The 27,479-nt window shown below is 37.6% G+C and overlaps 1 protein-coding gene across 1 annotated transcript in view; it reads left to right on the plus strand.

Annotated features, from left to right (window-relative positions):
• Positions 1–3,123: 3,123 nt before the first annotated feature.
• Positions 3,124–27,479, plus strand: part of MROH9 (maestro heat like repeat family member 9) — a 91,036-nt gene continuing 66,680 nt past the window's right edge. The window contains exons 1-3 of the mRNA XM_078078663.1: positions 3,124–3,178; positions 5,235–5,303; positions 8,659–8,665. Of these exons, the coding sequence (XP_077934789.1) occupies positions 3,124–3,178; positions 5,235–5,303; positions 8,659–8,665 (131 nt within the window). The remainder of the gene's footprint in view (positions 3,179–5,234; positions 5,304–8,658; positions 8,666–27,479) is intronic.

Raw genomic sequence — 27,479 nt, forward strand, 5'->3', positions numbered from 1 at the left:
AGCCACAAAGATAAGCCATTGCTGCAGATGGGTCAGGATGGATGAGATAAATTCTGTGGTAGCTTTGAAGTCACCAGGAGCAAATAACTGGGGAAGAATAAGGCTTCTAAAAGAGCAAATTTACACACACAATTCTAGGTCAGGAAGAGAATTCCTCCACATGAGAGTCCAGCAAACATTTGATCTGAGGATAGCTCATCTCATTCAATACTGAGTAATAATTAAACAGGAATCAGTAGAGGATGTAAACAAAGATTTTACAAGAAAAAAACAGGAAAGTAATATAAAAATGGATGACAATTAAATAATTTTAGAAAATTTTTTTCATAGAGCAGGTGAAAAAGACTTTACAATTTAATGAAATAACTTTATCTATATAATATGACCTCAAAATAGACATATAAGAATTTAGGGGGAAATAGTGCAGCTCAGAAAAGAAGTGGATGGGAAAAAATATTCTACAAAAACAAAGGGCCTGTCAGAAATAGTACAAAGAAAATGAATATTGTTGAAAACATGATAAGGAGCATGAAGGACAAGATCGAGGTCAACTAGAAAGATTTTTTAAAAGAGATCAAATATAAGCATAATTGGTATCACCAAGGAAGAGAATCAAAATGATAGAAGAGAAGAAAATATTTAAATAAAAATTTTAATAAAAATTTCCATGATTATACAGATTGAAAAGCAGGCTATGTCCCCAGAAAAATTAACTCAAGATAATCAATGGTGAGTTATATCCCAGTAAAGCTACTGATTTTCAAAGACAAAGAATTGGAAATCCAGGAAAAGGAAAAATGTTCAATTAACCTATTTAAGAGAAGAAAAAATTCAGCTCATTTTGGTCTTTCCACAGCAAAGCTAGGTGACAGTGGAGCCGTGCCTCTAAAATCCTTGAGGAAAACATTGTGGCCTGAGAATGTTATGCCCAGCCAGACTTTAATTCAGAGTGAGTGTAACAAACACTTTTTAACATGAAAGAACTTAAGGAATGTGATTCCCTTCTTCAACAGACTAACAGAAAATGAACTTTAACCCAACTAGAGATGACAGGACAAGTCATGGCAGTATGCAGTGAATCTAGCTCAATACAGGGCTAAGACATAAAGGAAAGTGAAGATTCTTATTTCAGAACTGAATATAAATATTATAAAGTTTGAAAATATCGAAATGATATAATTAACACGTAAAAATTAGAAAATAAAAAGGAAAGTAATGTCAGGGCATTGATTTCATCATTATTGAAACTTAGGGGTTAATAAGTAATCAAGTACAGTCAACCCTTGAGCAACACAGGGGTTAGGGGCACCTGCCTCTGTGCAGTCAAAAACCCACATATAACTGTTGATTCCCCCAAAACCTAACTCCTAATAGCCTAATGCCGACTGGAAGCCTTACTGATAGCATAAATAGTCAATTGACACATATTTTGTGTGTTATTTGTATTATATTCTATATTCTTACAATAAAGTAAGCTAGAGAAAAGAAAATGTTATTAAGAACATCATAAGGAAGAGAAAATACACTTACAGTACTCTATGGTATTCACTGAAAAAAATTCATGTATAAGTGGGCCCACACAGTTCAAACCCATGTTGTTCAAGGGTCAACTGTAATACAAAAAGAAAGGCATAAAGTTTCATTAAGTAATCAATCAAAATTATATGGAGAATGAGGGAGGAGAGGAAATAAAAATTCATCTCTGATTTCAAAAATTTCATCTTGGCTCACAGTTGGGAATCAACAGATTCACTCTAAGGTTTTGAAAAATAAATACATTACAAAAAGTTAGTCTTCTTAAACAAAACAACAAAAGCATAACATAAAATATAGGACAAAGTAAAATCCACATCTGTTATGTAAATAAATCAAAACTCACCTATAAGAAAAAAAGAATCTGGATGAATTACAAATAATACCCAGAAATATGCTACATACTGGGGACATTTATAAAACAAATTTCTCAAAAAGGTTGTAAATAAAAAGATGGGACAAAAGCTTTCCAGGAAAGTGTAAACAAACAATCATGGCAACAATTTAGGAGTTGAGCTCTTAATCCAGACAGCCTTGAATTCCACACTTCAAAATAAACCTTAAAGAATTAAATGTGATCTTTAAAGCAGTGTATAATGAAAAAATTTACAATCCATAATGAAAATAAAATAATTTTAAAAATCTACATAAGAAGAATTTTAAGATGTCCCCCCAGTATTCCTGTCTATCAGTATCTGTGCCTTGAATAAATCCCTCCCCTTGAAGCTGGAAAGGTAAGGGAGGATGTGGGCTGCGGCTCTGGATGTGATGGGATATGACTATGTTCCATAACATAGCAGAAGGGATTTTACAGATTTAGTGAAGGTTGTTAAGCAATTGATTTTGAGTTAATCAAAATGTGTATTACCCAAGTGGGAATGGCACAAGTCTAGGTCTAAAGGTGGGAGATGGAAGTCAAATGTCGGAGTGTAAGAAGGTGTTGCCCACGTGGCAGGGGATGGCTTCTACGAGCTGAAAGATGCACTCAGACACAGCCAGCAAGAGAGTGGCTCTGTCTTACAGTCTCAAGGAACTGATTTCTGCCAACCCAAATGACCCTGGAGAGGATCCTGAGTCTCAAATGAGATACCAGTCCTTGCCAACACCTCGATTCCAGCCATCTGAGAACCTACCCAGAGCCTAATCCTCTGACCTACAGAATCTGTCAGACAATAAATGGGTGGTTTTTTAAGTCATTAAGTTTATAGTAATTTGCTACACAGCAACAGAAAATTAATACAATGTATATTCCATGTAACATAGTAGCATCAAAACAGTAAAGCAAAACAATCTATAAGAAAGTTACTGGTTTGGGGCGCCTGGGTGGCTCAGTGTTAAGCGTCTGCCTTCGGCTCAGGTCATGGTCCCAGGGTCCTGGGATCTCCTTGCTCCGCGGGAAGCCTGCTTCTCCCTCTCCCACTCCCCCTGCTTGTGTTCCCTCTCTTGCTGTGTCTCTCTGTGTCAAATAAATAAAATCTTTTTAAAAAGAGAGAGAGAGAGAGAGAGAGAGAAAGTTACTGGTTTATGTACTAATACAAAATACTCTTTTGCAATACTAGTAGTAGAAGACTTTAATTCACCTTTGTCAGCATGACATCAAAGATTCGGAAAACAAGTAAGAATTTAAGACGTAGTAAAGACAAAGGTAAGTGTGTGTATGTGTGTGTATGTTGTGTGAGGAAGATCCGTATATCCATCTCTAGCCATAAAAACAGAGACTATATCTTTTTTCTAATGCCCACAAAAATGTCTATTCACAAAAGATAACTGTGTTAGGTTAGAAATTTCTGTATAAGTCCCAAAATATAGAAATAGCAAAAATACTCTCTGATCACAAAGCAAAACATTAGAAAGTAATAATGAACTTATGAGACAAACCAAAAGAAGCAACCTACCCACTTGCCATCTAAACCACTCTATTTTAAACAATTCTTGGGTCAAAGAGGAAATTAATACAGAAATTACAGAATATTGATAATATCACAGCACCTAGAGCATGCAACCAAAACAATGCACAGAACAAGATCCATAACCTTAAATATTTAGACTGCCAGAAAGGAAGAAAATATTTGAATCAAATATCCAAAACAGGAAGGTAGGAAAAAATAAACACAAAAATGAATCCAAGGAAGGCAGTCGGAAAGAAGGCATGCCTAAAGATGAAGCTGAATTTCTGAATTTGATAAGAGGAAATAATGAGACTAATAAGTTCAAATTTTGATACTTTCTCATGATGAGAAGGACACTTCACTTCGATGACATTCTTTCCAAAAACCTATATTCCCAGTCTCATCATGACGAAAACACCAGATAAATGCAAATCAAGGGACAGTCTACAAAATGCCTGACTAGTATTCTCCAAAACGGTCAAGGTCATGAACAAGGCAAGATGGTGAAACAGTTACAGATTAGGGAAAATTAGGAGACCTGATGGCTGAATGCAGTGTGGGATCCTGAACTGGATCCTGGAACAGGAAAAATGGGAGAAATCAAAATAAAGTCTATAGTTCAGTGAATACAATTATACTGATATTAATTTCTTAGTTTTGACAAATGTGCCGGGTTATGTAAGATGTTAATATTAGAGGAAGTTGTGTGAAGGGTGTATGAGATCTCTGTACTAGCTTTGCAAATTTTCTGTAAATCAAACTATTCCAAAAAAAAATTTTTTTTTTAAGAACTTCAGAAGACCTAGAAAATCTAGACAGAGCAATTAAATTGGAAGAAATACAAGTGATTATCAAAGGGCTATCTTCTCAAACAAACAAACAAAAGCATCCCAGGTCCTAAAGTTTCTATGAAAGGATTTTACCAAACATTTTAGTAACTAATAACTCCAACCTACTCATTCTGATAACATAGAGAAATTTAAAAAGCACTCACATTCTTTCCCATGAAGTAAATAATTCAAAAATAATGTAATTTTTTCCCTTACAATTTTAGTATATTATTTCTATTTTCTAAAAATACTGGATGCTATATCCAGAAATGGCAAATAGTGGTAGAAATCTTTGTCTCATTCTTGACTTCAATGAGAATGCTTCTAATTATTTCCTTATTACATCTGGTTCTAGCTTTTGTGTTTATATATCACATTAGGAAATTAACCACATATCTACTTTACTAAGAATTGTTATCAAGAATAGACTTGGGGTGCCTGGGTTGGCTCAGTTGATTAAGCATCCAACTCTTGATTTCACCTCAGGTCATGATCTCAGGGTTGTGAGATCAAGTCCTACTTTGGGCTCAGCACTGGGCATGGAGCCCACTTAAGATTCTCTCCCTCGCTCTCAAAAAAAAAAAAAAAAAGAATAGACTTAAAATTTTATCAGATTGTTTTGCCTCCACAAAAATTATCATGCAAATTTTCTTCTTTTTAAAGCAATTAATGCTAATAATTGTGTTATGGGTTCTCTTTACTGAACCATCCCTGTAGGTTTGGAATAAATACCACTTGGTTATAGCTCATTATTCTTTTAACATGGTTCTGTATTCTGTTTGCTAATCTTTTTGTTAAGTGTCATTCAGTAACATTCATCACGAATTTATCTGAGGTTTTAGTGTGCATGTGTATGAGGCTGTGCGGGTGTGCGGGCACATGCTGTCCTTCTTGGGCTTTGCCATCAGGTCATACTAAGTTCAGATTTGGGGATTTGCCCCATTCAGATGACAAGAGATTAAGTTGATTCCCTTTTAACTAGTCTCCTTCTCCTCTCTGACTAGCAACCGGTCTCCCGATTCTACAGTCCAGTGTGAAATGGCATCACATGGTAAGTGATATCCTGTAAGACATGACTGTAACTGAAATCTTTTGGGTTAAAAAAAATAACTTGTTCAGTCTTTCTCTTACAGGGATATCATAATTAGTGTTTAAAATACCTGTGTTTAATGTAAGGAAAAAAGGCAGTTTGAGAAAACTGTTTTTAGTTTTTTCTTCCCTGCAGAATCATGTTCTTGCTCACCCTCATGTACCCTTAGAAATGACCTTCAACACTAATTCAAAAATGATGAAAGTTTTGACCCACCATCCCACTGCTCCCCCCACCCAATCTCCTAACTGATCTGCTGCAACAGCCTCATATCCTTCCTTCCATCGTCACTGTGGAAAGCCTTCTTACCAAACTGGGTCAGAAGATGAAGGGAGCTTTGAGAGAGGGAACCCCTTTCCCACTCCAATTATAGTGAGACTAACACTGACACAGCATTTATAACATGTTAGGCATTCTCTGAGTGCTTTAAATAAATAACTCATTTAATCCTTGCAACAGCCCTCCATGGTAAATACCACTGTCATCGCCACTTGGCAATTCAAGAAACTGAGGGCAGGAAGTGACCTGCCATTGGTCATCTAGCTACCAAGTGGCAAAGCCAGGTTACAAACTCATGGAGTTGGGTTCCCGGGTGGCCAGTCGAAGTACCAAGCTATACTGTGTCTCCCCTACAACCAAGAATCTTTCCTGTCCTGGCAATCAAGGAGGACCTTTGAGTAAATTATCAAGTTGAAGATTTTAAATAAACAGGATTCAGTATTAATAATATGGTAACGCTGTTCAAATAACCAAAAAAGATGGAAAATTCATGGAATCAGATTTAGATGCCAATAAGGGAGACCACTTTCCAGGAGGGAATCAAGGGTAGAGGATTGGCAGAGAAGAGAGGGATAGAGCACAGTGGCAACAGTTACAGGAAAAATAGAACCATGGCACATTTGTCAAAACTCAGAAATTAATATTAGTACAATTGTATTCACTAAACTATAGACTTTATTTGGATTTCGCCCATTTCTCCTGTTCCAGCATCCAATCCAGGATCCCACACTGCATTCAGCCATCAGGTCTCCTAGTTTCCCCTGATCTCTATTTCACCATCTTCCCTTGATCATGACCTTGACAGTTTTGAAGAGTACTGGTCAGATATTTTGTAAAATGTCCTCCAGTTTGCATTTATCTGGTGTTTTTCACATGATTACACTGGAAATATAGGTTTTGGGGGAAAATATCACAGAGGTAAAGTGTCTGCATATTCCATTACTAGAATGATGCCCAGGAAACCAGCAATAATTCTGGGGCTGGGAAATAAGGTAAGGGAGCTGGGGCAAGACTTTGTCCATTGTTTACCCTTCTATACTGTACATATGCATATATTACTTTTTAAAATCCTTAAATAAATGGGATATCATGCTTTAAAATTTATTCAAAGAGACACTTGTATAGATAACCTAAGTTTCATTACTGGGTCAAACCATGTATTTGTCCTTAAATGTACAATCTATCTCTTGCTCTTGTAAAGAGGCTCTTTACTATACATGTCTGCAAATGTCCCTCACTCTCAAAGTCTCAACTTTATCTTCATTTTTACCTTTATTTTCTCTTAGCTTTTATTTATTTTTATATCATTGGATTTTTTTTTTCTTTATCTCTAAGCCACCTACAATCGCCCTTTACCTCCTTGTGGGGAGAGGGGATCTGAATTAATAAATTAGTGGAGAGCAAGGTATATTCCTATGTAAATTTGAAGCTTTTTTTTTTTTTTTTTTTGCTAGTAGAGATTACAAAGTGGAGGTTTTCCATTAGTGAGGGATGACCATGCAAAATTTTGATCCACTAGGATATACACACTATTAGAGAAATAGAATAGTCCAAACACGATCATTGCCAACAGGAGGATGATGAGTTTTATTGAAAATATGAAGTGTACAGAAAATTTAGAAAGCCTGAAGAGTTAATTTGTGGTATTTAAATTAGTATATTAGATCCACAAATTTGTCTCTGGAATCAAAATAGGAATTAGTGATGCAGCTGCTGAGCCTGCGCAGTTAAGAACATGGTCCTATGAAGGTTAAAACCACACTACAATTTCAGGTTTTAATTTGTTTTCAGAAGCAGGGTCTATATTTCTCTTAGCTCTGGGAAAGATCAAGTCCAGAAACCAAATTATATTCAAGAGAATGACGTAGACTTGGGTTGGAAGTAGTTGAATGTAGAAAAAAAGAAAGAAAAAGATGGTCAGATGGCTCTTGGGATATAAAGCATAAACTTGTTTGATGTAGCTGTCAGGGTGTGAGCCTAAATTGAGTTCCTGTTAGGATCCAAGCACGTCTGCCTAAACTAACCACATTCACTGCCTAAACTAAATATGACAATTCTCCCATTGAGGCAGAACTAACAGAATGAAAAAGCCTGCAAGAAAAGAGCATATCTCAAGTGAAGATTATCAAGGTGGCAATTCAAGAACAAGGGGCTGGTGGAAGGGGGCGTGAGAGGCTCTCACCGAGGCAGCTGCTGAGTCCTAGTGTGATGGGGCTACTGTGAGAGAGAAAAGCAACAAGCAGCTGGAAATGGCGAGGAGTAAATGAGGTTGCCTGGGACTCTTGCCTATAAAGCCAAAGCAACTTTTGTGCAACCTCAGTTCTCTGGATGATGGCCATCAGCAGCCATGGGACGCTCTCAGCATGCACTAGTCACAACACCAATGCTTCTGACAGATGGCAGCCACCACCTCAGCAGAATCTTGTGGCTTCCACAGGGATGAGCAATGTCCTCACAGCACATCAGCAATAAAGGAGTTATCACCCTTTCAAACGACTATAGATAGCTCAAATATATAAAACAAAATCTTTTTGTATCTAATTAGACAAATCTATCCAAGTATTTCTCTTTCTCAAAAATGTATCAGCTATTTTTACTCATTTATACTTCCAAAGTATATACTTAGACTTTGGAATATACATTTCAAATTTCTCCCAGAATTTCTTTGGCATTTTAATTAGAATTGCACTAAATCTATAGATTAATTTATAGAGAATTTACTTCTTTAAATTATTGTCTTGTCATCTGGAACATGGATTTTTCTTTCCACTTACTTGAATCTTCAGTGAAGTTTTTTTCTTCATGTAGACCTTGTACATTTCTTGATCATTTATTTAGGGGTATTTTATAGACTGTATGGTTACTGAGTGTAGAATATATGATTTGCAAATTTTCTCACTGTGCTCTGCAGACATAGCTAAGAAAACTGCCTGAACTAAATATGACAAAAATTTTATCCTATCTTTTCTTCTAAAGGTTTTATAGTTTTGCCTCTTAAATTTAAATCTGTCATCCATTTTGATTTATTTTTGGGTAGGCATAAGGTAAATATACAAATTTGTGTTTTTAAATATGAGTATCCATTGTCCCACTCTTATTTTTAACATATAATTTCATCGCATTGTTGCAAAACAATGTGACCTGCACAATTTCTATCTTAAAGAGATTTCCTTTGTGATGTGGATATGTGATAAATACCTGTCTAGTTGTATTTTTATTCAAATATACTAGACATTCAGTCATGTTTCAATCTAAAAACTCCAGCCATTTATCTCCAAGAAATTATCTTGCATTATTGATTGAACGATGTTCTTTCTTATGTTTTCTGCATTCTCATGGCTTTAAATTTTTGGACTCCCCACTATCTGTTACACATGAAACATACTGAAGAATCAACTCAGGACAGAACAAAATGTTTCTCCATATGAAAGGATTGAGGTGTGTGTATTAGTGAATTGACACATCAAAATGTTAACTGACAAGACAATTTCAATAATGCTCTAGGACTGTTTGAAAAGAAATTAAGGCCTTGGGTATTCATATAATTAAAATGTAGTTTTGTGCTTCATTCCAACTGCTATTTTTAAATGTCTGTCCCTCGAACCAGGAGAGACTATGGACTCTGAAAAACAAACTGAGGGTTCTAGAGGGGAGGGGGGTGGGAGGATGGGTTAGCCTGGTGATGGGTAATTAAAGAGGGCACATTCTGCATGGAGCACTGGGTGTAATATGTAAACAATGAATCATGGAACACTACATCAAAAACTAATGATGTAATGTATGGGGATTAACATAACATAATGAAAAAAACTTGAAAAATAAAAAATAAAAAATAAAAAATAAATAAATGCCTGTCCCTAGTAAGAGTAAAAAGAAATCTGGAAGTTTTAAAAATGTTAATATTAATTAATGTAAATATTAATATAATCACTGAACCAACACACGCTATTTTTTCAGGTGTCCCTGGACTACTTTTTGGAATATTTGTGGCTCTCCATGGGTTAGGTTTTACCACTTCCAACTTGACCAGATAATGTTGACTGATGAGGATAATAACAATTTTTCTGACCATTGAAGATTTATTAGTTTAAAGAGGATCTGTATCCGGGCGCCTGGGTGGCTCAGTTGGTTAAGCGACTGCCTTCGGCTCAGGTCATGATCCTGGAGTCCCGGGATCGAGTCCCGCATCGGGCTCCCTGCTCGGCAGGGAGTCTGCTTCTCCCTCTGACCCTCCTCCCTCTCATGCTCTCTGTCTCTCATTCTCTCTCTCTCAAATAAATAAATAAAATCTTTAAAAAAAAAAAAAAAAAAAAAAAAAGAGGATCTGTATCCATACTGAATACAGAAGCAGTTTGGTAATATGATCTACCTAGAAGTGTTAATGTTCATAGATACCATTAGTATAATCAAAGTGGGTAAAAAAAGGCATAAGAGATGGCAAATTAAAGCCATTGATGGACTGGGGCAAGCTGACTTGAAATTGTTCCAAAATAAGTGCCAGTTCCATAGCCCTTTCTAAAATGTGGACATAAAGAAAGTATCTGCAAGTACCAGCTGGCTAAATTTGATCAATTATTTGGAGTTAAAATTTTCTGCTTCAATGAATATCATAGGAAACTTGTGAATCATTTTTATATTATTATGATAACCCTTAATGACCCAACCCAGGAGTCTAACCCAGATATAAACTAGGAATTTGTTATGGAAAGGAGTCACTAAGAAGCCTCCAAAAAATGAGAATAATTAGAGATCCTCATCCTCTTGAACTGTTGGAGTTGATGTGAACATGATGGTTTTCATGATCTGTTTTACTTAGTTTCTTTTTTTATATTACATACTAAGAACACTATCTATTACAAGTTCTGGGGGTTTAAAAGATTATATTAAAGAGGTGAGAGGGAAAGAAAGCAGTAAATTTTATCAGCAGAATTCTATCAGATATTGAGACAGGTATGTGTGAACATAGGGCTTCACAATAGGTCGTTACCAGCAAGTTTGGGAATGCATGAATGAAACCACATTGAGACTTGGACCTGAAACAACACTTTGACTAACCAGTACCAAGTAGATACTACTAGGCATTGACATTGGACACACTAACTGGTTATGATATCCATGTATACTTGAGCTTAAAAATAAAGTTCCTCTTTTTGCTGGCCCTAGTCCAAGAAAGTGGAAATCCTCCCCATTTTAGAAGTCATGGAAATTTGGGTTTCTGTGTCTGTAGAGGTCCTATGCTTTTAGTCATGCTGTAACTTTTGAGTTACCTCAAAAGAGTATACTCTAGTGGCCATTAACAAGGCAATTCATCAGAAATGCTCACTGCTCTGTTTGGGGTAGAGGAATCAAAGAAAGCACAGGAGGCAAAATTCCACCTGAGAAAAATGATAAAAAGAAAGGCATGAGGTCTCTAGGCATACAATGTCAAGGTCTCTTCAATGAGTATTAATATTTTATACCAGAATCAGTCAAAAGGCAGGTACTGTACCAAGTACATATGGTTTTGAATGGAAATTAAGTGGTTTTGCCACAATAATACAATCTTGCTTTTTTGAGAGTTTCATGTATTGACTTTGGTCTTATAGGAAGGAAAAGTAACCTTTGGCTAGTAGCACCTTTTTCTTTGTTCATTTGTGTATAGATTCATTTGTGTCTGAAGATAACTGAGGACCCCAGATCCAAATGTGAGACCTGAACTGCTTGCATCAGCATTGTGAACCCACCAATCTGGTGATCTGCAGCAACCCTGTCCTGAACTCTTCCCATCCAAGTCTCCCATGGCTTTCATGCTCCAAATCTAAAAGATATTTTTCTGTCTTTTTCTTGTATGACATTTAAGCAGCATTTGACACTGTTACCAGTCACTATGTATCTCTTAAATCTCTCCTATTTCCACTGCCAATACCCTAACCAACCCTATTCTATTACAACCTCTCTCCTACTGGGTAACATTAGCCTTAATTTTTCTCCTTGCAACCACTTTACCTTGTTAAATGAAGTCTACAAAGCAGCGCTGTGATCTTGTCCCTCCTTTGATTAAATGATTCCCCATTGTTCTTAGAGATGAGTGGTAAATCTTCAGCATTCACAAAAGGACTTGTCCTGATTTGGCCTCTCTGGCCCCATGACTTACAACTTTCCTTACTCTCTTTGCTCTGGCCACATGGCCTTCTTACCTGTCCTCTAATGCAGTGGTTCTCAATTCTGGCTTCATATGAAAACTATGTGTAGAGCTTTAAAAAAATATTACTATTGCTAGTGCCATACCTCCAGAGATTTTGATTCACTGGTGTGGGGTGAGTTCTATGCATCTGGATTTTCTCAGTCAGGGTTGAGAACCACTTCTCTAATGCATCAAACCCTTTTCAACTCAAGTCGTTAGTACACACTGTTCCTCTGTTTGAAAAGCTCTTCCTCCACTCCCTTCACCCCCATAATCTCTAGGTTGAAATTAAAATTTCTTTTAAAGGTAAAATTTCCTGGATATCCTTTACTAGGTAGCTTCCCTTAATAATCCCTATAATTCCTCTTTTAAGACACCACAATTTCTGTTATTTGTTTCAAGTTTGCTTTCCCATAAGATTAAAGCCAAAAACTGTCTGTTTTGCTTCTGCTCTAGCCCCACTGCCTAACATGTAATAAACACTAAAAAAATATCTGCTGGTTAATTGAAAATGTCTGTGTCCTGGGAATTCAGCCTTGGACAGATATTAAAGAACTATTTAGTCCCCCACTTTCCATAACAAGATTCTAGGCTGAAAGAAGATTTATAAGGATGGCGAAGACTTTTTGTTGAGGGAAGTGTGTATTTGGGGTCCCATCATGAGACTAGACCATGTTTATCCATAAGATCTTAAAATGTCTGGAGAATTGGTGTTGTGTGCCCCACATCTTCCTGGAAGAAAACTTTCTAAGGAAAGACAGCTGAGGCACAAAACTAGTTTAAAGAGAATGATCCATGTAGAAAGATTGGGGCAATTCTATATAGAGCCCAGTAAACTCTCTTTTAAGGATTTCTCTCACCAATCTTCCTAGGAGTGTAAGTCACAAACAAGTAAAAATTAAAAGAGCCACAATCCTGAGAGTGCACAGTGTGGTTACACTGGTTCTGTTGGCTTCTGCAGTAGTGGAAAATAATTTAACTGGCTTTGGGAGTCAGGGATGAATTAATCCTGGGTGTAGTCTTCAGCTCTCTCAGTACCTGGCCTGGCCACGGTTGGAGGGATGTGAGAACATCAGCAAAAACATCACTACCTTCAGTAAGGCACCAGCACAGACCGGAAGCCAAAGAGCTAAAGGCATTGGATATTCATGCCCTCAATTCAGATTCTTCATCTCTCTGCACTTTGGTATTTTGTTATTGTCAAAGAAAGGAGGATTCTAGTGAGCTAGAGATGAAGGAAAAGGTGCCGACTCACACAATATTTGAGAAGACCATGTCCATGAGCATTCCCAGGATTGTTTGGGAATTACTAGAGGGGAGTTCAAATTCCCTCAGAATAATGATTATTATGAAAATACCATTTCCCCCCAGGCTAAGGTGGCATCAGAAACACATAATGTATGTGATTTGAAACATCTGAGGTTTAAGGAACTAGTCAAATTGGCATGACTCCAATTCCTCTGGCCAAGAATGACAACAGATATTGAACAAAAATGTCAATGATATAAGATATATATAAAAAGCAGATGGTCAGCTTAAAGAAGAAAGCCAAAATAATAAATATGGAAGCGTAAGGCCCACCAGGCTGGTCCTAGAACCTAGTATTATGAAATATATTACAAAGTACAGATTTCCAGGATTGTGACCAGTTCATCATTTACTCTGGGTTTCCAATGAAGAGCCATAGTGATTAAGGAGTAATTGAAAATGAGAAGAATGAGAATTTATCCATATAACAGAAGTTAAAGCCAGAGTGATAATCATAATTCTCCAGAGGAGGCACTGAAAAATTTCTGGGAACACTGGTGAGCATGTTATAGAGTCTGAGCAATAACAAAAAACCTAACTGGGGAAAGCAGGTGAAATTCCTGGCCAATTCCTTTAACTTCCTAGATTGACATCACTACAGAGCCAGTTTATAGATGTTAGACGATCCTTATCACTTGCCGATGTGTGCACTGGCTTCTGGCATTACATTAACTTTAGCGGTACGTATGGTGCAGGCAAAAGCATGTCCACGACAACAAGGGGATGTGCTGTAAATCAGTTATTCAACAAAAATGTGATGCCAAAGTAATAGGAGCAGAACAATAACTCGATGATGGAGTTGTAGTAACAAATTTGGCTCCGTGAGAAAAAGAGAAGCTAGCTAATAGATGAGAAGCAGAGGTTCCTGTTATTATAGATCAACTAATTGGCAATTTATTACTGTGAAGCAAGCTCCAGGATTGAGAGGAAATAGTTCACTTAAAAAGTGCTTCTCAATCCTGGCCATACATCACCATCATTGAAGCCTTAGTTTTATTTTGTTTTGTTTTGTTTTGTTTTTAATGTCTGTTATTGAAGACATGGCCGAGGAATCAAAATCAATATTTTTCAGCCCCTCAGTGTACAACCAGTATTGAGAACCAGTGATTTAGATTTGAAGTGTTACAAATTGATTTCCAAGGACTAAAGCCCAGTTAGAACTTTGTCTATGAGGAAAGTTCCCATTGAGGCAATAGTCCCAAAAGATCATTACTTACATAGAGACAGAATGTTCAGTTAGTCACTGCCCAGAGAAATGGGTACTGATGGATTTCCTGGCCAAATTGAAAGAAAATGGTGACAAGGAAAAAAATGTCGAATTTCAAACGACAAATCACCATTTATAGTTCCATGTCCCAGTGAGAGTTGTCTGCCATATAGAAGGTTTTATGTTCTCTAAGTAATGATAACATGCAATATGGTAATAAGCAACAGAGCAAAGAATTATTCTCTTAAGATTGAATAGGATCATATTTGCTGTTGTTAGGAATCAATGATGGATATGGATATAAATATTTTAGAGAAAGGGGCACCTGGATGGCTCAGTCAGTTGAGTGTTTGGCTCAAGTCGTGATCTCGGGGTCATGAGATTGAGCCCTGTGTGGGGCTCTGCACTCAGTAAGGAGTCTGCTTGAGATTCTCTCTCTCTCCTTCTCCCTCTGCCCCTCCCCTGTTCATGCACTCTCTCTCTCAAATAAATAAATAAATCTTCTTTAAAAAATATTTTAGAGAAAGAAGAATAACTCTTGCACCACTCAGTCTGAGCCTAGCCCAGAGAGGGGGCTGTTAGGAAACATTCAGTGTGCTCTTACCCAGGAAGGTCATGACAGCATACTTGTGTCTACTGGGGAAATGCCAGTTTTTAGTTCAGATCCCAAATGGGAAGTTTCTCTTACTATCTTAGGCAGTTCAGGCTGGTTTAACAAGATACTGTGGACCGGGTAGCTTAAACAGTGGAAATTTCTCAAACTTCTAGAAGCTGAGAAGGCCAAGATCAGAGTACAACAGATTCAGTGTTTGGGTGAGGTTGCTCTTCCTGGTTTTCAGATGGTCACCTTCTCCTTGCATCCTCACGTGGCAGAAAGAGAGAGAAAGCAAGCTCCCTTGCCTCTCTCTTATAAGGGCATGAGCCCCATCTTGGGGTTCTACTCTCATGCCCTCATCTTAAACCTCATTATCTCCCACAGGCCCATCTCCAAATACCATCACAATGGGGATTAGGGTTTCAAGATACGGTTTTGGAAGGGACACAAACATGTAGTCCACAACATGGACTTTATAGACCGGCATATAGCCCTATGCATTGTAATAACTCTCACATCCCACAAAGGCAGGACATATCCCACAGGGCGTTCAATGCTGGAGTCAGAAGAGGAGCACTGAACAGACTGGAAAAGGCTTTTGTTAGGGTGATAAGTAATCAGTGGTGGGCAATTGCATACGCATTAGAGGGCATAAGTGCCCTTAGAAATAGCATTAGTACACAGCAGGACCTAAAAAAGAACTTTGAGTTATTTCAGAAATACAGGCTGAGAATTTCCATAAACAGTATTATTGGGTCTGAGGCAAGAAGGTGACCCTGCAAGAGAGGCTTGCATAAATAAGACAAGGATGCACACAAGGAAAAAGATGCTCTTCCACTAGGCTTTCTCCAGTTTCTTCAATAAAGAAATTGAAAGTCTTAATGGAATCTCAGTGATTATCACTGATAAGTTTAAATAGCTGTACATTGACCTGTACGTGGTTCTCATTCTATGGTGTGAGACGTTTTTCAGTAAGGCCTGACTTAAATCATCCTGCTGGTATTTTTTATTAAGAGACCTCCACACTGAGTAGATTGCACTTAAAAGTGACAGTGGTGTGCAGAGGAGCTCCCGGTAATGAACATGACTAACAAAATTTTGTCTGGAAATGCTCATTATAGAAGCAGAGTGGTTGGCTGTAAAAGGCCACCATTCGGGCCGAGATGCTATCATGGATTTAGAGTTTGTTCTCAACACAATGAACTCTTGGATTTATATTCCAGTCCAGTCTCTGGGAAGAAGAGAACTACATGTGATGTCTCACAGCAGCCAACATTGATTCTTTTCTTTTTCCTGATACTTCCAGGAGAACATAGCTGCCGGCCTATGGGATGCGTACTCAGGCCTGTTAAGTGACCAAGCCATGATCCTCGCTATCAACTCCAGGTACAATAAGCTCTAACGCTCTCCCATTTCACTGACTGAATATCTTTAAAATGCAAAGAGAAAAATCACAATTGTGAAAAACAGAAAATGGCTCCAAATCCTACCATCCTGATTCAGCAGCTACTGTATCTTTCTTTCTCATGTTCTTCCTCAATTCTTAAGTATTGTACAGATCTGCAGGTAATCTAATTATTGTAGAATAATAAGCAGATTTTCTGTAATATTTTTCCTTTTGGCATTATATCTTAAGTTTTTCTTTTTCTACATACTCATATTTTCATTTTAATGGCAGTATAAGATTCCCCAATTTTGAAATTTTTAAATTATATTTTATTTTGCCAATATTATGATAATCATCTTTGTACATAAAGATGGTATCTTCTCTGAAATATTTTTTTGAAATAGCATTCTGAGGGTGAGGTTACTGATTTAGATGATAGGCAACCACAAAAATGCCCTGCTGCTGGGAATCCAAATTGGTAGACAGCCCTAGCTGCTCCCTGTGTAGATCCACCAGCATGACCGTCCAGGAAGCATGGTAGGAGAGTCAACTCCAATGGGTGACTTTGAATCTAGAAAACTCATCAACCTGGCTGAACCCTTTGTAGAACTTACTGTAGTCTAAGACACTTTCTACCGTAAGCCTCCTTCCTGCCTTCTCTCCTTCTCTTAGAAATCTCATGCACCTCTAATCCTGTTTTGGCATCTGCTTCCCATGAACCCAAACTATTACAGATGGGATAAAAAGCTTCTTAGAGCTTTTTTTTTTTTAAGATTTTTTATTTATTTGACAGAGAGAGACACATAGCGAGAGAGGGAACACAAGCAGCGGGAGTGGGAGAGGGAGAAGCAGGCTTCCCACTGAGCAGGGAGCCCGATGCGGGGTTTGATCCCAGGACCCTGGGATCATGACCTGAGCCGAAGGCAGACGCTTAACGACTGAGCCACCCAGGCGCCCTGCTTCTTAGAGCTTTTAATAAAGAGTCAGTTTGCTGTCCAGAAAAGCCTCACTAATAATAAATGTTTCTTCAAAGCCTAGTCATGAGAAGATACAGATACATACATACATTTTTCTACTTTACTGATTTAATAGGTTCAAAATTGTACCTCATTATTATTTTAATTTGTATTCCTTTCAAAAAAAAAGCAAGACCCAATATTTTCTGTATGTTTATATATTTATGAATTTTCTCATGTAGGAATTTTTTCGTGGCCTTTGCAGCTTCATGAGGATTTTAGTGGTGGCATATACTTAGTAAGCTTATCATGGCATTTTTATGGTCTTAAAATTTTTTATTCTTTTTTGTCTTATCAAAATTGATTTTAGTGTCATTGTTGTTTATTTTTTCTTTCACTTTTTTGTATGACATCTAGTACAAAATTAATTCTACATCATACTTCACTATTATGTTCACTTTCTCCTAGTTTTCTGTTACTTGAGTTTTGTTACTCTCTAGGCTATAACAGATATTTTTTATGTTATGAACTAATTTAAATTATCTTCACAATTCCATTATACACACCAGAAGTCAACAAACTTGGCCTATGGGCTAAATCCTGCTGTTTTTGCAGCCTCCTGGTTTTGTACATTCTGAGAGAGAAGAATGTTTTTTACATTTTTTTTTTTTTTTTTTGAGAGAGAGAGGGAGTGAGGGTGGGGAGAGGAGGGGCAGAGAGAGGGAGAGAGAAAGTCTAAGGCAGGTTCCACGCTCAGTGCAGAGCTATGTGGGGCTCTATCTCATGACCCTGAGATCATGACCTGAACCAAAATCAAGACTGGACGCTTAACCAACTTAGCTACCCAGGCACCCACTTTTTTCACATTTTTGAATAGTTGGGGGGAATTAAAAGAAGAAGGATATTTCACAACATGCAAATGCTATATGAAATTCAAATTCCAAGGTCAGTAAACAATGTTTTGTTGGAACACCGCCACATTTATGTATTTATTCATGCACTGTCTATGACTGCTTTTGCCTTATGACGGCAGACCTGAGCAGAGACCATTTGGCCAGCAAAGCCTAGTATACTTGTCATTTGGACAGAAAATGTTTGCTGATCACAATACAGATAGCACTTAGTTAAAATGCTTCATTTCCAAAGTTAAAACTTGTTTAAACTCTGAATGCTTTTTTATATTCATCTGTATAAGGGAATAGTTATGCGTTTAAGGGTTCCAAGCTATTCTTGAGTATCTTGATGGCAGTGGTAGATATAGGAGGCTTTACGTATGATAAAATTGTGTAGAACTAAATACACACACACACACACACACACACACACACACAAGCATAATTAAAACTGGGGAAATCTGAACAAGATGGTTGGAAGGAATCAATATCAATATCCTTGCTGGAGATATTATAGTATAGTCTTTGGAGAATGTTACCATTGGGGAAAACTGTGGGAAGTATATTAGATGTTTCTCTGTATTATTTCTTTTTCTTTTTCTTTTTCTTTTTTAAGATTTTATTTATTTATTTGACAGAGAGAGAGACAGCGAGAGAGGGAATACAAGCAGGGGGAGTGGGAGAGGGAGAAGCAGGTTTCCCGCGGAGCAGGGAGCCTGATGCAGGGCTCGATCCCAGGACCCTGGGATCATGACCTGAGCCGAAGGCAGACGCTTAACAGACTGAGCCACCCAGGCGCCCCGCTCTGTATTATTTCTTACAACAGCATGTAAAGCTACAAATATCTCAATAAAATTTTTAATTAAAAAAAGAGTTCTAAGAACGCATTCTGACCCAACATGAAATATTGTCAATAAATTAGTGCCACATTTGGCCAGGTAGGGGAGATAGAGTATTTATCCAGGTATTTTATATTCCCCTATTACGTATTCTCTAGAATTTACATTCCCTTCCATTGTTTAGAATTTTTTTCTGGTGCCACAACTAAACTGTTTTGACTTAGTGCTGTTCTGTCATAGATTTTATTACCTGATTGAACTGGATCTTCCTTATTTTCTTGATCATTTCCAGCACAGTAACCTATGATAATCCCTCCAATTTATTTTTTTGAGTGGAAAGTAAATGTATTTTATCAACTTCTGATGAAAAATCACAGGCCTGTACCTCTGAAATAAATAATACATTATATGTTAAAAAAAAAAAAAAAGAAGATAGTAGGAGGGGAAGAATGAAGGGGGGGAATCGGAGGGGGAGACGAACCATGACAGACGATGGACTCTGAGAATCAAACTGAGGGTTCTAGAGGGGAGGGGGGTGGGAGGATGGGTTAGCCTGGTGATGGGTACTAAAGAGGGCACATACTGCATGGAGCACTAGGTGTTATGCACAAACAATGAATCATGGAACACTACATCAAAAACTAATGATGTAATGTATGGTGATTAACAAAACATAATAAAAAAATACATTAAAAAAAAAAGAAAAAGAAAATGTCCTGAAATTTTAATTGCACTTTCAGAGTTTGTAAAATAATTTGAGAATAATTGACATTTATAAATAATCTTCCTATTTATAAATCTATCTTTCTAATTATTCAAGTTCTGTTTTATGTTCTCCCTCAAAAGTTTGAGGTATTTTTAACATAGATTCTGCACATTACTAGACTGATTTCTAATTTATATTGCATTTTGGTCCCCCCCCCATTTTATTGTTTGGACAGCAATTTCTGATATGCTGGGATGCATACGGGATTTTTGGGGGGGGGGATATATTCATCCTGTGTTTGAGCTCACTGAACTATTTTTATTAGACCATGTCTTATTTGAAAAACAACAAACTTCAACACAGTATTTTAAAATAGGAAATTGAACCCTTATGTTGTTCCTGTTTTTAATAAAAACTCTTACACTACTTCTCAATTAACAAAGTGTTGGTTTAAATAAAACCGTTCAAGAAATTATTCAAACTATTCACTTTTCCTTAAAAACTGATGTTGATATTTATTAAATACTTTTTCAAGATTGATTAAAGCACAATTTTTAATTTAATCTATTATAGGTATGTGTTAATTAATAGTTTTTAGGATATTGGTCCATCCTTGCATTCGATGATAAATCATAATTGGTGTCATAATATTATTTTATTATTTTTTAAAAACATTAAAAATTTAAACTTTATACTCTTAAATGAAATTAGTTAATTTTTTATTACTTTAATTCCAGTGTAGTTAACATACAGTGTTATATTAGTTTCAGGTATACAATCCAGTAAGTGATTCAGCAGTTCCTTATATTACTCAGGGCTCATCAAGATAAGTGTACTCTTAATACCTGCCATCTATTTCCATCCATCCTCCCACCCACCTCCTCTCTGGTAACTATCTTTAACCAAACTCTGTAGTTAAGAGTCTGTTTTTTGGGCGCCTGGGTGGCTCAGTTGGTTAAGCGACTGCCTTCGGCTCAGGTCATGATCCTGGAGTCCCGGGATCGAGTCCCGCATCGGGCTCCCTGCTCTGCGGGGTGTCTGCTCCTCCCTCTGACTCTCCCCCCTCTCATGTGCTCTCTCTCTCATTCTCTCTCTCTCAAATAATTAAATAAAATCTTTAAAAAATAAAAATAAAAAAAATAAAAAAAAAAAGAGTCTGTTTTTTGATTTGTGTCTTTTTTTTTCCCCCTTTGTATGTTTGTTTTGTTTCTTAAATTCCACATGAGTGAAATCATACAACATTTGTCTTTTTCTGACTGGCTTATTTTGCTTAGCATTATACTCCCTAGATCAATTTATGTTGTTGCAAATGTCAAGATTTCATTCTTTCTATGGCTGGGTAATATTCCATTGTATATATACGTCATTTCTTCTTTATGCATTCATTTATCAACGGACACTTGGGCTGCTTCCATAATTTGGCTACTGTAAATAATGCTGCTATAAACATAAGGGTGTATATATCCCTTTGAATTAGTGTTTTCATATTCTTTGGGCAAATGCCCAATAGCTAGATTACTGGATTCCAGGGTAGTTCTATTGTTAATTTTCTGAAGGACCTCTATACTGTTTTCTACAGTAGCTGCACCAGTTTGCTTTCCCACCAACAGTGCAAAAAAGGATTCCTTTTTCTCCACATCCTTGCCAAAATCTGTTGTTTCTTGATTTTAGCCATTCTGACAGGTGGGAGGTGATGTCTCATTGTGGTTTTGATTTGCATTTCCCTGATGATGAGTGATGTTGAACATCTTCTCATGTGTCTGTTGGCCATCTGGATGTCTTCTCTGGAAAAATGTCTATTCATGTCTTCTGCTCATTTTTTAATTTATTTGTTTTTTGGGTGTTGAGTTTCATAAATTCTTTATATATTTTGGATACAAATTTTTATCGGACATGTCATTTGCAAATATCTTCTCCCATTCCATAGGTTGTCTTTTAATTTTGTTGGTTGTTTCCTTTGCTGTGCAGTATTTTATTTTGATGAAGTCCCAGTAGTTTATTTTTGCTTTTGTTTCCCTTGCCTCAGGTGACATATCTAGAAAGATGTTGTTATGGCCAAAGTCAGAAATTATTGCCTGTTTTCTCTTCTAGGATTTTTGTGGTTTCAGGTCTCACATTTAGATACTTAGTCCATCTTGAGTTTATTATTGTGTGTGGTATAAGAAAGTGGTCCAGTTTCATTCTTTTGTATGTAGCTATCCAGGTTTCCCAACACCATTTGTTGAAGAATTGTCTTTTTCCCATTGCATATTCTTGCCTCCTTTGTTAAAGATTAATTGGCATATAACTCTAGGTTTATTTCTCGGTTTTCTATTCTATTCTATTGATCTCTGTGTCTATTTTTGTGCCAGTACCATAAAGTTTTGATTACTAAAGCTTTATAATATAAATTGAAGTCCAGAATTGTGATATCTCCAGTTTTGTTTTTCTTTTTCAAGATGGTTTGGCTATTTGGGGTCTTTTGTGATTTCATACAAATGTTAGTATCATTTGTTCCACTTCTGTGAAAAATGCTGTTTTTGCATCTATGTTCATCAGAGTTGTTGGCCTGTGGTTCTCTTTTTTGTGGTATCTTTATCTGGTTTTGTATCAGGATAATGTTAGCCTCGTAGAATGAATTTGGAAATTTTCCTTCCTCTTCTACTTTTTTAAAAGTTTGAGAATAGGCATTAACTCTTCTTTAAATGTTTGGTAGAATTCACCTGTGAAGCCATCTGGTCCTGGCTTTTGTTTTTTGGGAGATTTTTGATTGCTGATTCATTTTCATTGCTGGTTATCGGTCTGTTCAAGTTTTCTATTTCTTTCTGTTTCTGTTTTGGTAGTTTATGTGTTTCTAGGAATTTATCCACTTCTTCCAGGTTATCCAATTTGTTGGAATATAATTTTTCACAATATTCTATTATAATTATTTATATTTCTGTGGTGTTGGTTGTTATTTCTCCTCTCTCATTTTTTATTTTATTTATTTGAGTCCTTTCTCTTTTTTTCTTGATAAGTCTAGCTAGAGGTTTATCAATTTCATCGATTTTTTCCAAGAACCTAGTTTCAATTGATCTGTTCTATTGTGTGTTTAGTTTCTTTTTCATTTATTTCTGCTCTAATTTTTATTATTTCCTTCCTTCTGCTGGTTTTAGGTTTTGTTTGTTGTTTTTTTCCTAGCTCCTTTAGGTGTAGGTTAGATTGTTTGAGATTTTTCTTGCACCTTGAGGTAGGCTTGTATTGCTATATACTTCCCTTTTGCTGCATCCAATGATTTGCTGCATCCAGTGATTTGAACCATTGTGTTTTCATTTTCATTTCTCTCCATGTAATTTTTTATCTCTTCTTTGATTTCCTGGTTGGCCCATTCATTGTTTAGTAGCATGTTATTTAACCTCCATGTTTTGGTGGTCTTTCCAGATATTTTCTGGTGGTTGATTTCTAGTGTCATGAATGACGGTCAGAGAAAATGCATGGTATGACTTTGATCTTTTTGAATTCGTTGAGACTTGCTTCATGGCCTATTATGTGATCCATTCTGAAGAATGTTCCATGTGAACTTAAAAAGAATGTGTATTCTGGGGCGCCTGGGTGCCTCAGTTGGTTAAGCATCCAACTCCTGATTTCAGTTCAGGTCATGATCTCAGGGTCATGGGATTGAGCCCCATGTCAGGCTCTGCACTAAGCATGGAGCCTGCTTGGGATTGTCTCTCTCCCTCATCCTCCTTCCCCGCCACCTGTGGGCACTCTGTCTCTCTAAAAAAAAATTTTAAATATTATGTATTCTGCTATTTTAGGATGGAGTGTTCTGAATATATCTGTTAATTTTATCTGGTCCAGTGTGCCATTCAAAACCACTGTTTCCTTGTTGATTTTCTGTCTGGATTATCTATCCATTGATATAAGTGAGGTGTTAAAGTCCCCTACTATTATTGTATTACTATCTATTAGTTCCTTTATGTTTGTTATTAACTGTTTTATGTATTTAGGTGTTCCCATGTTGGGTGCATAAATATATACAGTTGTTATATCTTCTTGTTCAATTGTCCATGTTATTATTATATAGTGCTTTTCTTTGTCTCTTGTTACAGTTTTGTCATAAATTCTATTTTCTCCAAAAAGAAAAGCCATAAGTATGGCTACCCTGACTTTCTTTTGTCTTCTACCTGCATAATGTTTCTCCATACCCCTGCTTTCAATCTGCAGGTGTCTTTAGGTGTGAAATAAGTCTTTTGTAAGCAGCATATAGATGGGTCTTGTTTATAAATCCATTCTTTCACCCTATATCTTTTGTTTGGGGCATTTAGTCCATTTACATTCCAAGTAATAGGTATGTATTTATTGCCATTTTGTTACTTGTTTTGTGTTTGTTTTTTTTTTAAAGATTTTATTTATTTATCTGACAGAGAGAGACACAGTGAGAGAAGGAACACAAGCAGGGGGTGTGGAGAGGGAGAAGCAGGCCAGAACAGGGAGCCCGCTGCAGGGCTCATCCCAGGACCCTGGGACCATGACCTGAGCTGAAGGCAGACGCCCAACAACTGAGCCACCCAGGCGCCCCTTGTGGTTGTTTTACACCTCTTCTCTGATCCTTTCTTCTCTTGCTCTTTTCTCTCAGTTTGCTGGGTTTGTTTAGTGATATACTTGGATTCATACTCTTTATTTTTTGCATATATATTATCGGTTTTTGATTTGTGGTTACCATTAGATTTGTATATTACATTTTCTGCATATACCAGTCTATATTAAGTTGATGGTTGCTTAAGTTTGAGCCCATTCTTTACTCCTCTCCCCACCACATGTTTGGGATATGATGTAATTCTTCACATCCTTTTATTTTGTGAGTCTCTTGACTGATTTTTGTGGATACACTTATTTTTATTGCTTTTGTCCTTCCTATTTTCTTACTCTTACTTATGGTCTTTCCTTTATAATCATACAGTCTCCTTTAACATTTCCTGTAAGGCTGGTTTAGTGGTCATGAACTTCTTTAGTTTTTGTTTGTCTGGGAATCTCTTTATCTCTCCTTCTCTTCTGAATTATAGCCATGCTGGAGAGAGTATTCTTGGCTGCAGATTTTTTTTCCTTTCAGCACTTTGAATATATCATGCTACTCCTTTCTGGCCTTCAAAGTTTCTGCTGAAAAATTTGCTGATAGCCTTATGGGGTTTCATTCGTATATAACTGTCTTCTTTTCTCTTGCTTTTAAAATTCTCTCTTTATCACTACCTGTTGCCATTTTAATTATTATGTGTCTTGGTGTGGACCTCCTTGGGTTGATTTTGTTGGGGAATCTCTGTGCCTCCTTGGATCTGGATATTTGTTTTCTTCCCTGGATTAGGGAACTTTTCAGCTATTATTTCTTCAAATAAATTTTCTGCCCCCTTTTCTCTCTCCTCTTCTTCTGGGATCCCTATAATGAGAATGTTACTATGCTTGATGGAGTTGCTGAGTTCCCTAAATCTATTCTCATCCTGCCTAATTTTTTTTTCTCTCACCTGCTCAACTTGATTACTTTCCATTACTATGTCCTCCAGGTCGCTAATTCTTTCCTCTGCTTCCTCTAGCCTGCTATTTATTCCATCTAGTATATTTTTAATTTCATTTATTGTGTTCTTCAACTTTGATTGGTTCTTTTATATCTCTTTGTTATAAGGTCTCCCTGATGTCCTCCACTCTTTTCTCAAGTTCAGTGAGTATCTTTATGATCATTACTTTAAATCCTCTATCTGACATATTACTTATATCCATTTTGCTTAGGTCTCTTGCTGTGGTTATGTCCTGTTCTTTGATTTGGGACATATTCCTGTCTCCTCATTTTGTCTCTCTGTCTGTTTCTGTGTTAGGAAAGTCAGCTCTGTCTCCTGCTCTTGAAAGTAATGGCCTTATGAAGAAGAGGGCTGGTAGTGCCCTGCAGTGCAGTGTCTCTGGTTCACCAGAACCTGACACTTCAGGGGTGTCTCCTGTGTTTGTTGCATGTGCCCTGCTGCTGTGTTTTATCAACTCTCCCTTCAGTGCAGTCATCTGCAGTGGCTCTGTTTGCCTACGGGCAGTGGCTTGTCCCTGTGGTGTTAGCAGACAAGTCTGGGGCCACCTCGGGCTTAAGTTGAGTCAAACCAGGCATTTGCCAGAGATGAAGTAGCACCAAACTGCAGGGCACTTTCCCTGTGTTGCCCCCTGAGAAATTTTTGTTGGTGGGTGGGGCCTGCAATCAGAACAACTGTCTGCCCCACCCGCTGCTAGGGCTGCCCTCTGACTGGTATGTGTGGCTCTCTTCCCCTTGCCGCGGGGCAGAATCCCTTTGGGATGGTGCCGGCCACTTGCTTGCACATTGCCAGGCGTGTGGCCCCTGTTTGAATAGGCCAAGAGCATACTGGAGTGGATGTGTCACCACCAGTGGGATGAGTTGACTGGGGTGGGGCTCACAGTTTTAGCAAGGTGTGCATTAGTCTTCCATGGGGCTGCCGCCACCAGGGGGACTGAGGTCCCACAAAGTGGGCCAGGAGATGCAGTGTTGGCAAGGTTTGTGCCCATCTTCTAGGGGAGGAGACAAACAGCACCAGGACTGAGGCAAGCTTGACTGGAAAGGGCACATCCACTGAAGCTGGGGGGGGGGGGGTGTTGTGGCGCAGAACCCTGTGTAAGCAAGTTAGGTAGTGAATGCCTGCTCAGTGCTGGTTCCTGCAAGTGGCTGTGTGTTTATGCTGAAGGGCCAGGGGAGGGGAATGGCACCTGCAAGCTCCTCAGTTCCTGGAGAAGTCCTTCAGGGATCCTGCCAGTTCCTTTGTTCCTGAAGGAGTTCCCCAGTGATTTCTGTCCCTCCAGGACATGCTCTGAGATGAGTAAATAACACTCTATCCCCTAAGCGCCAGGCATTTTTCAAACTGCTGCTTTTATGCTGCACCTCCAAGGGCTGTTCCTCCGCTATCCCTTTAAGGGCAGAGACTCTGCTTCCTATCGCCCTCTAGGCTGTCCCAGAACGGAGCCTGCTGATTTTTAAAATTCTAGGCTTTAAGTCCTACTGGTTGTAAGAACTCATGAAATTTGGTGCTCCTAGTTTTCAAGCCAAATGTCTTCCCTGTGGGGGCTCCCCAGTGTCAGGGTCCTTTTCTCTCCTGTCTGTGCCTGCAAGCTCCTTCCCTCCCACAGATGGCCTTTGGTCTGTTTAGCTCCCCACCATGTCTCCGCCCTTTCTCTCCTCTTAGATATGCCTCTTTACCTTTAGTTGTAGAGTTTGTTTTCCCAGTTTTCAAGTCCTTTTCTGGATTATTTACACTGATGTGGGTATTATCTAGTTGTATCTGTGGGACAAGGTGAGCTTGGGTCCTCCTATTCTGTCTACTTCCCAGCCTGTCTGGAATTAGTTAATATTTTAGAGATTGTCTTTTATTATAACTCTGTTTGAATAACCCGTTATAAACAGATCCCTGATTACCATTCATTGGTGGTTCCTCTGAACTTAAACTCATTTACTATTTTGTGTTGAGATGTGTGTGTCTATCTTGCTTAGGTGAATTGACTAGAATTTACAAAATAGTGCTATACAAAGACAGATAGTAGGTACACATGAAGACCTTATGTACTAAATTAATACTTTATGTGCCAGATAATACTTGGCCAAAGTATGACAAACAAAATCTATAAGAAATTTTATAAAATGAAAGGAAAACTATATGTCAAACAGACCAAGTTTCTAATATCAGCTCTACCATTCCCAGATTTTGTGACTTTGAAGTTACTTAACTTCTCAATGCCTCAGATTCCTTGTCTAAAAATTGAAAGTAATGATAGTACTTAACTCTTAGTATTGCCATGAAGATGTATT

This window comes from Halichoerus grypus, chromosome 7 (assembly GCF_964656455.1).
Source record: "Halichoerus grypus chromosome 7, mHalGry1.hap1.1, whole genome shotgun sequence".
Lineage (NCBI taxonomy): Eukaryota > Metazoa > Chordata > Mammalia > Carnivora > Phocidae > Halichoerus > Halichoerus grypus.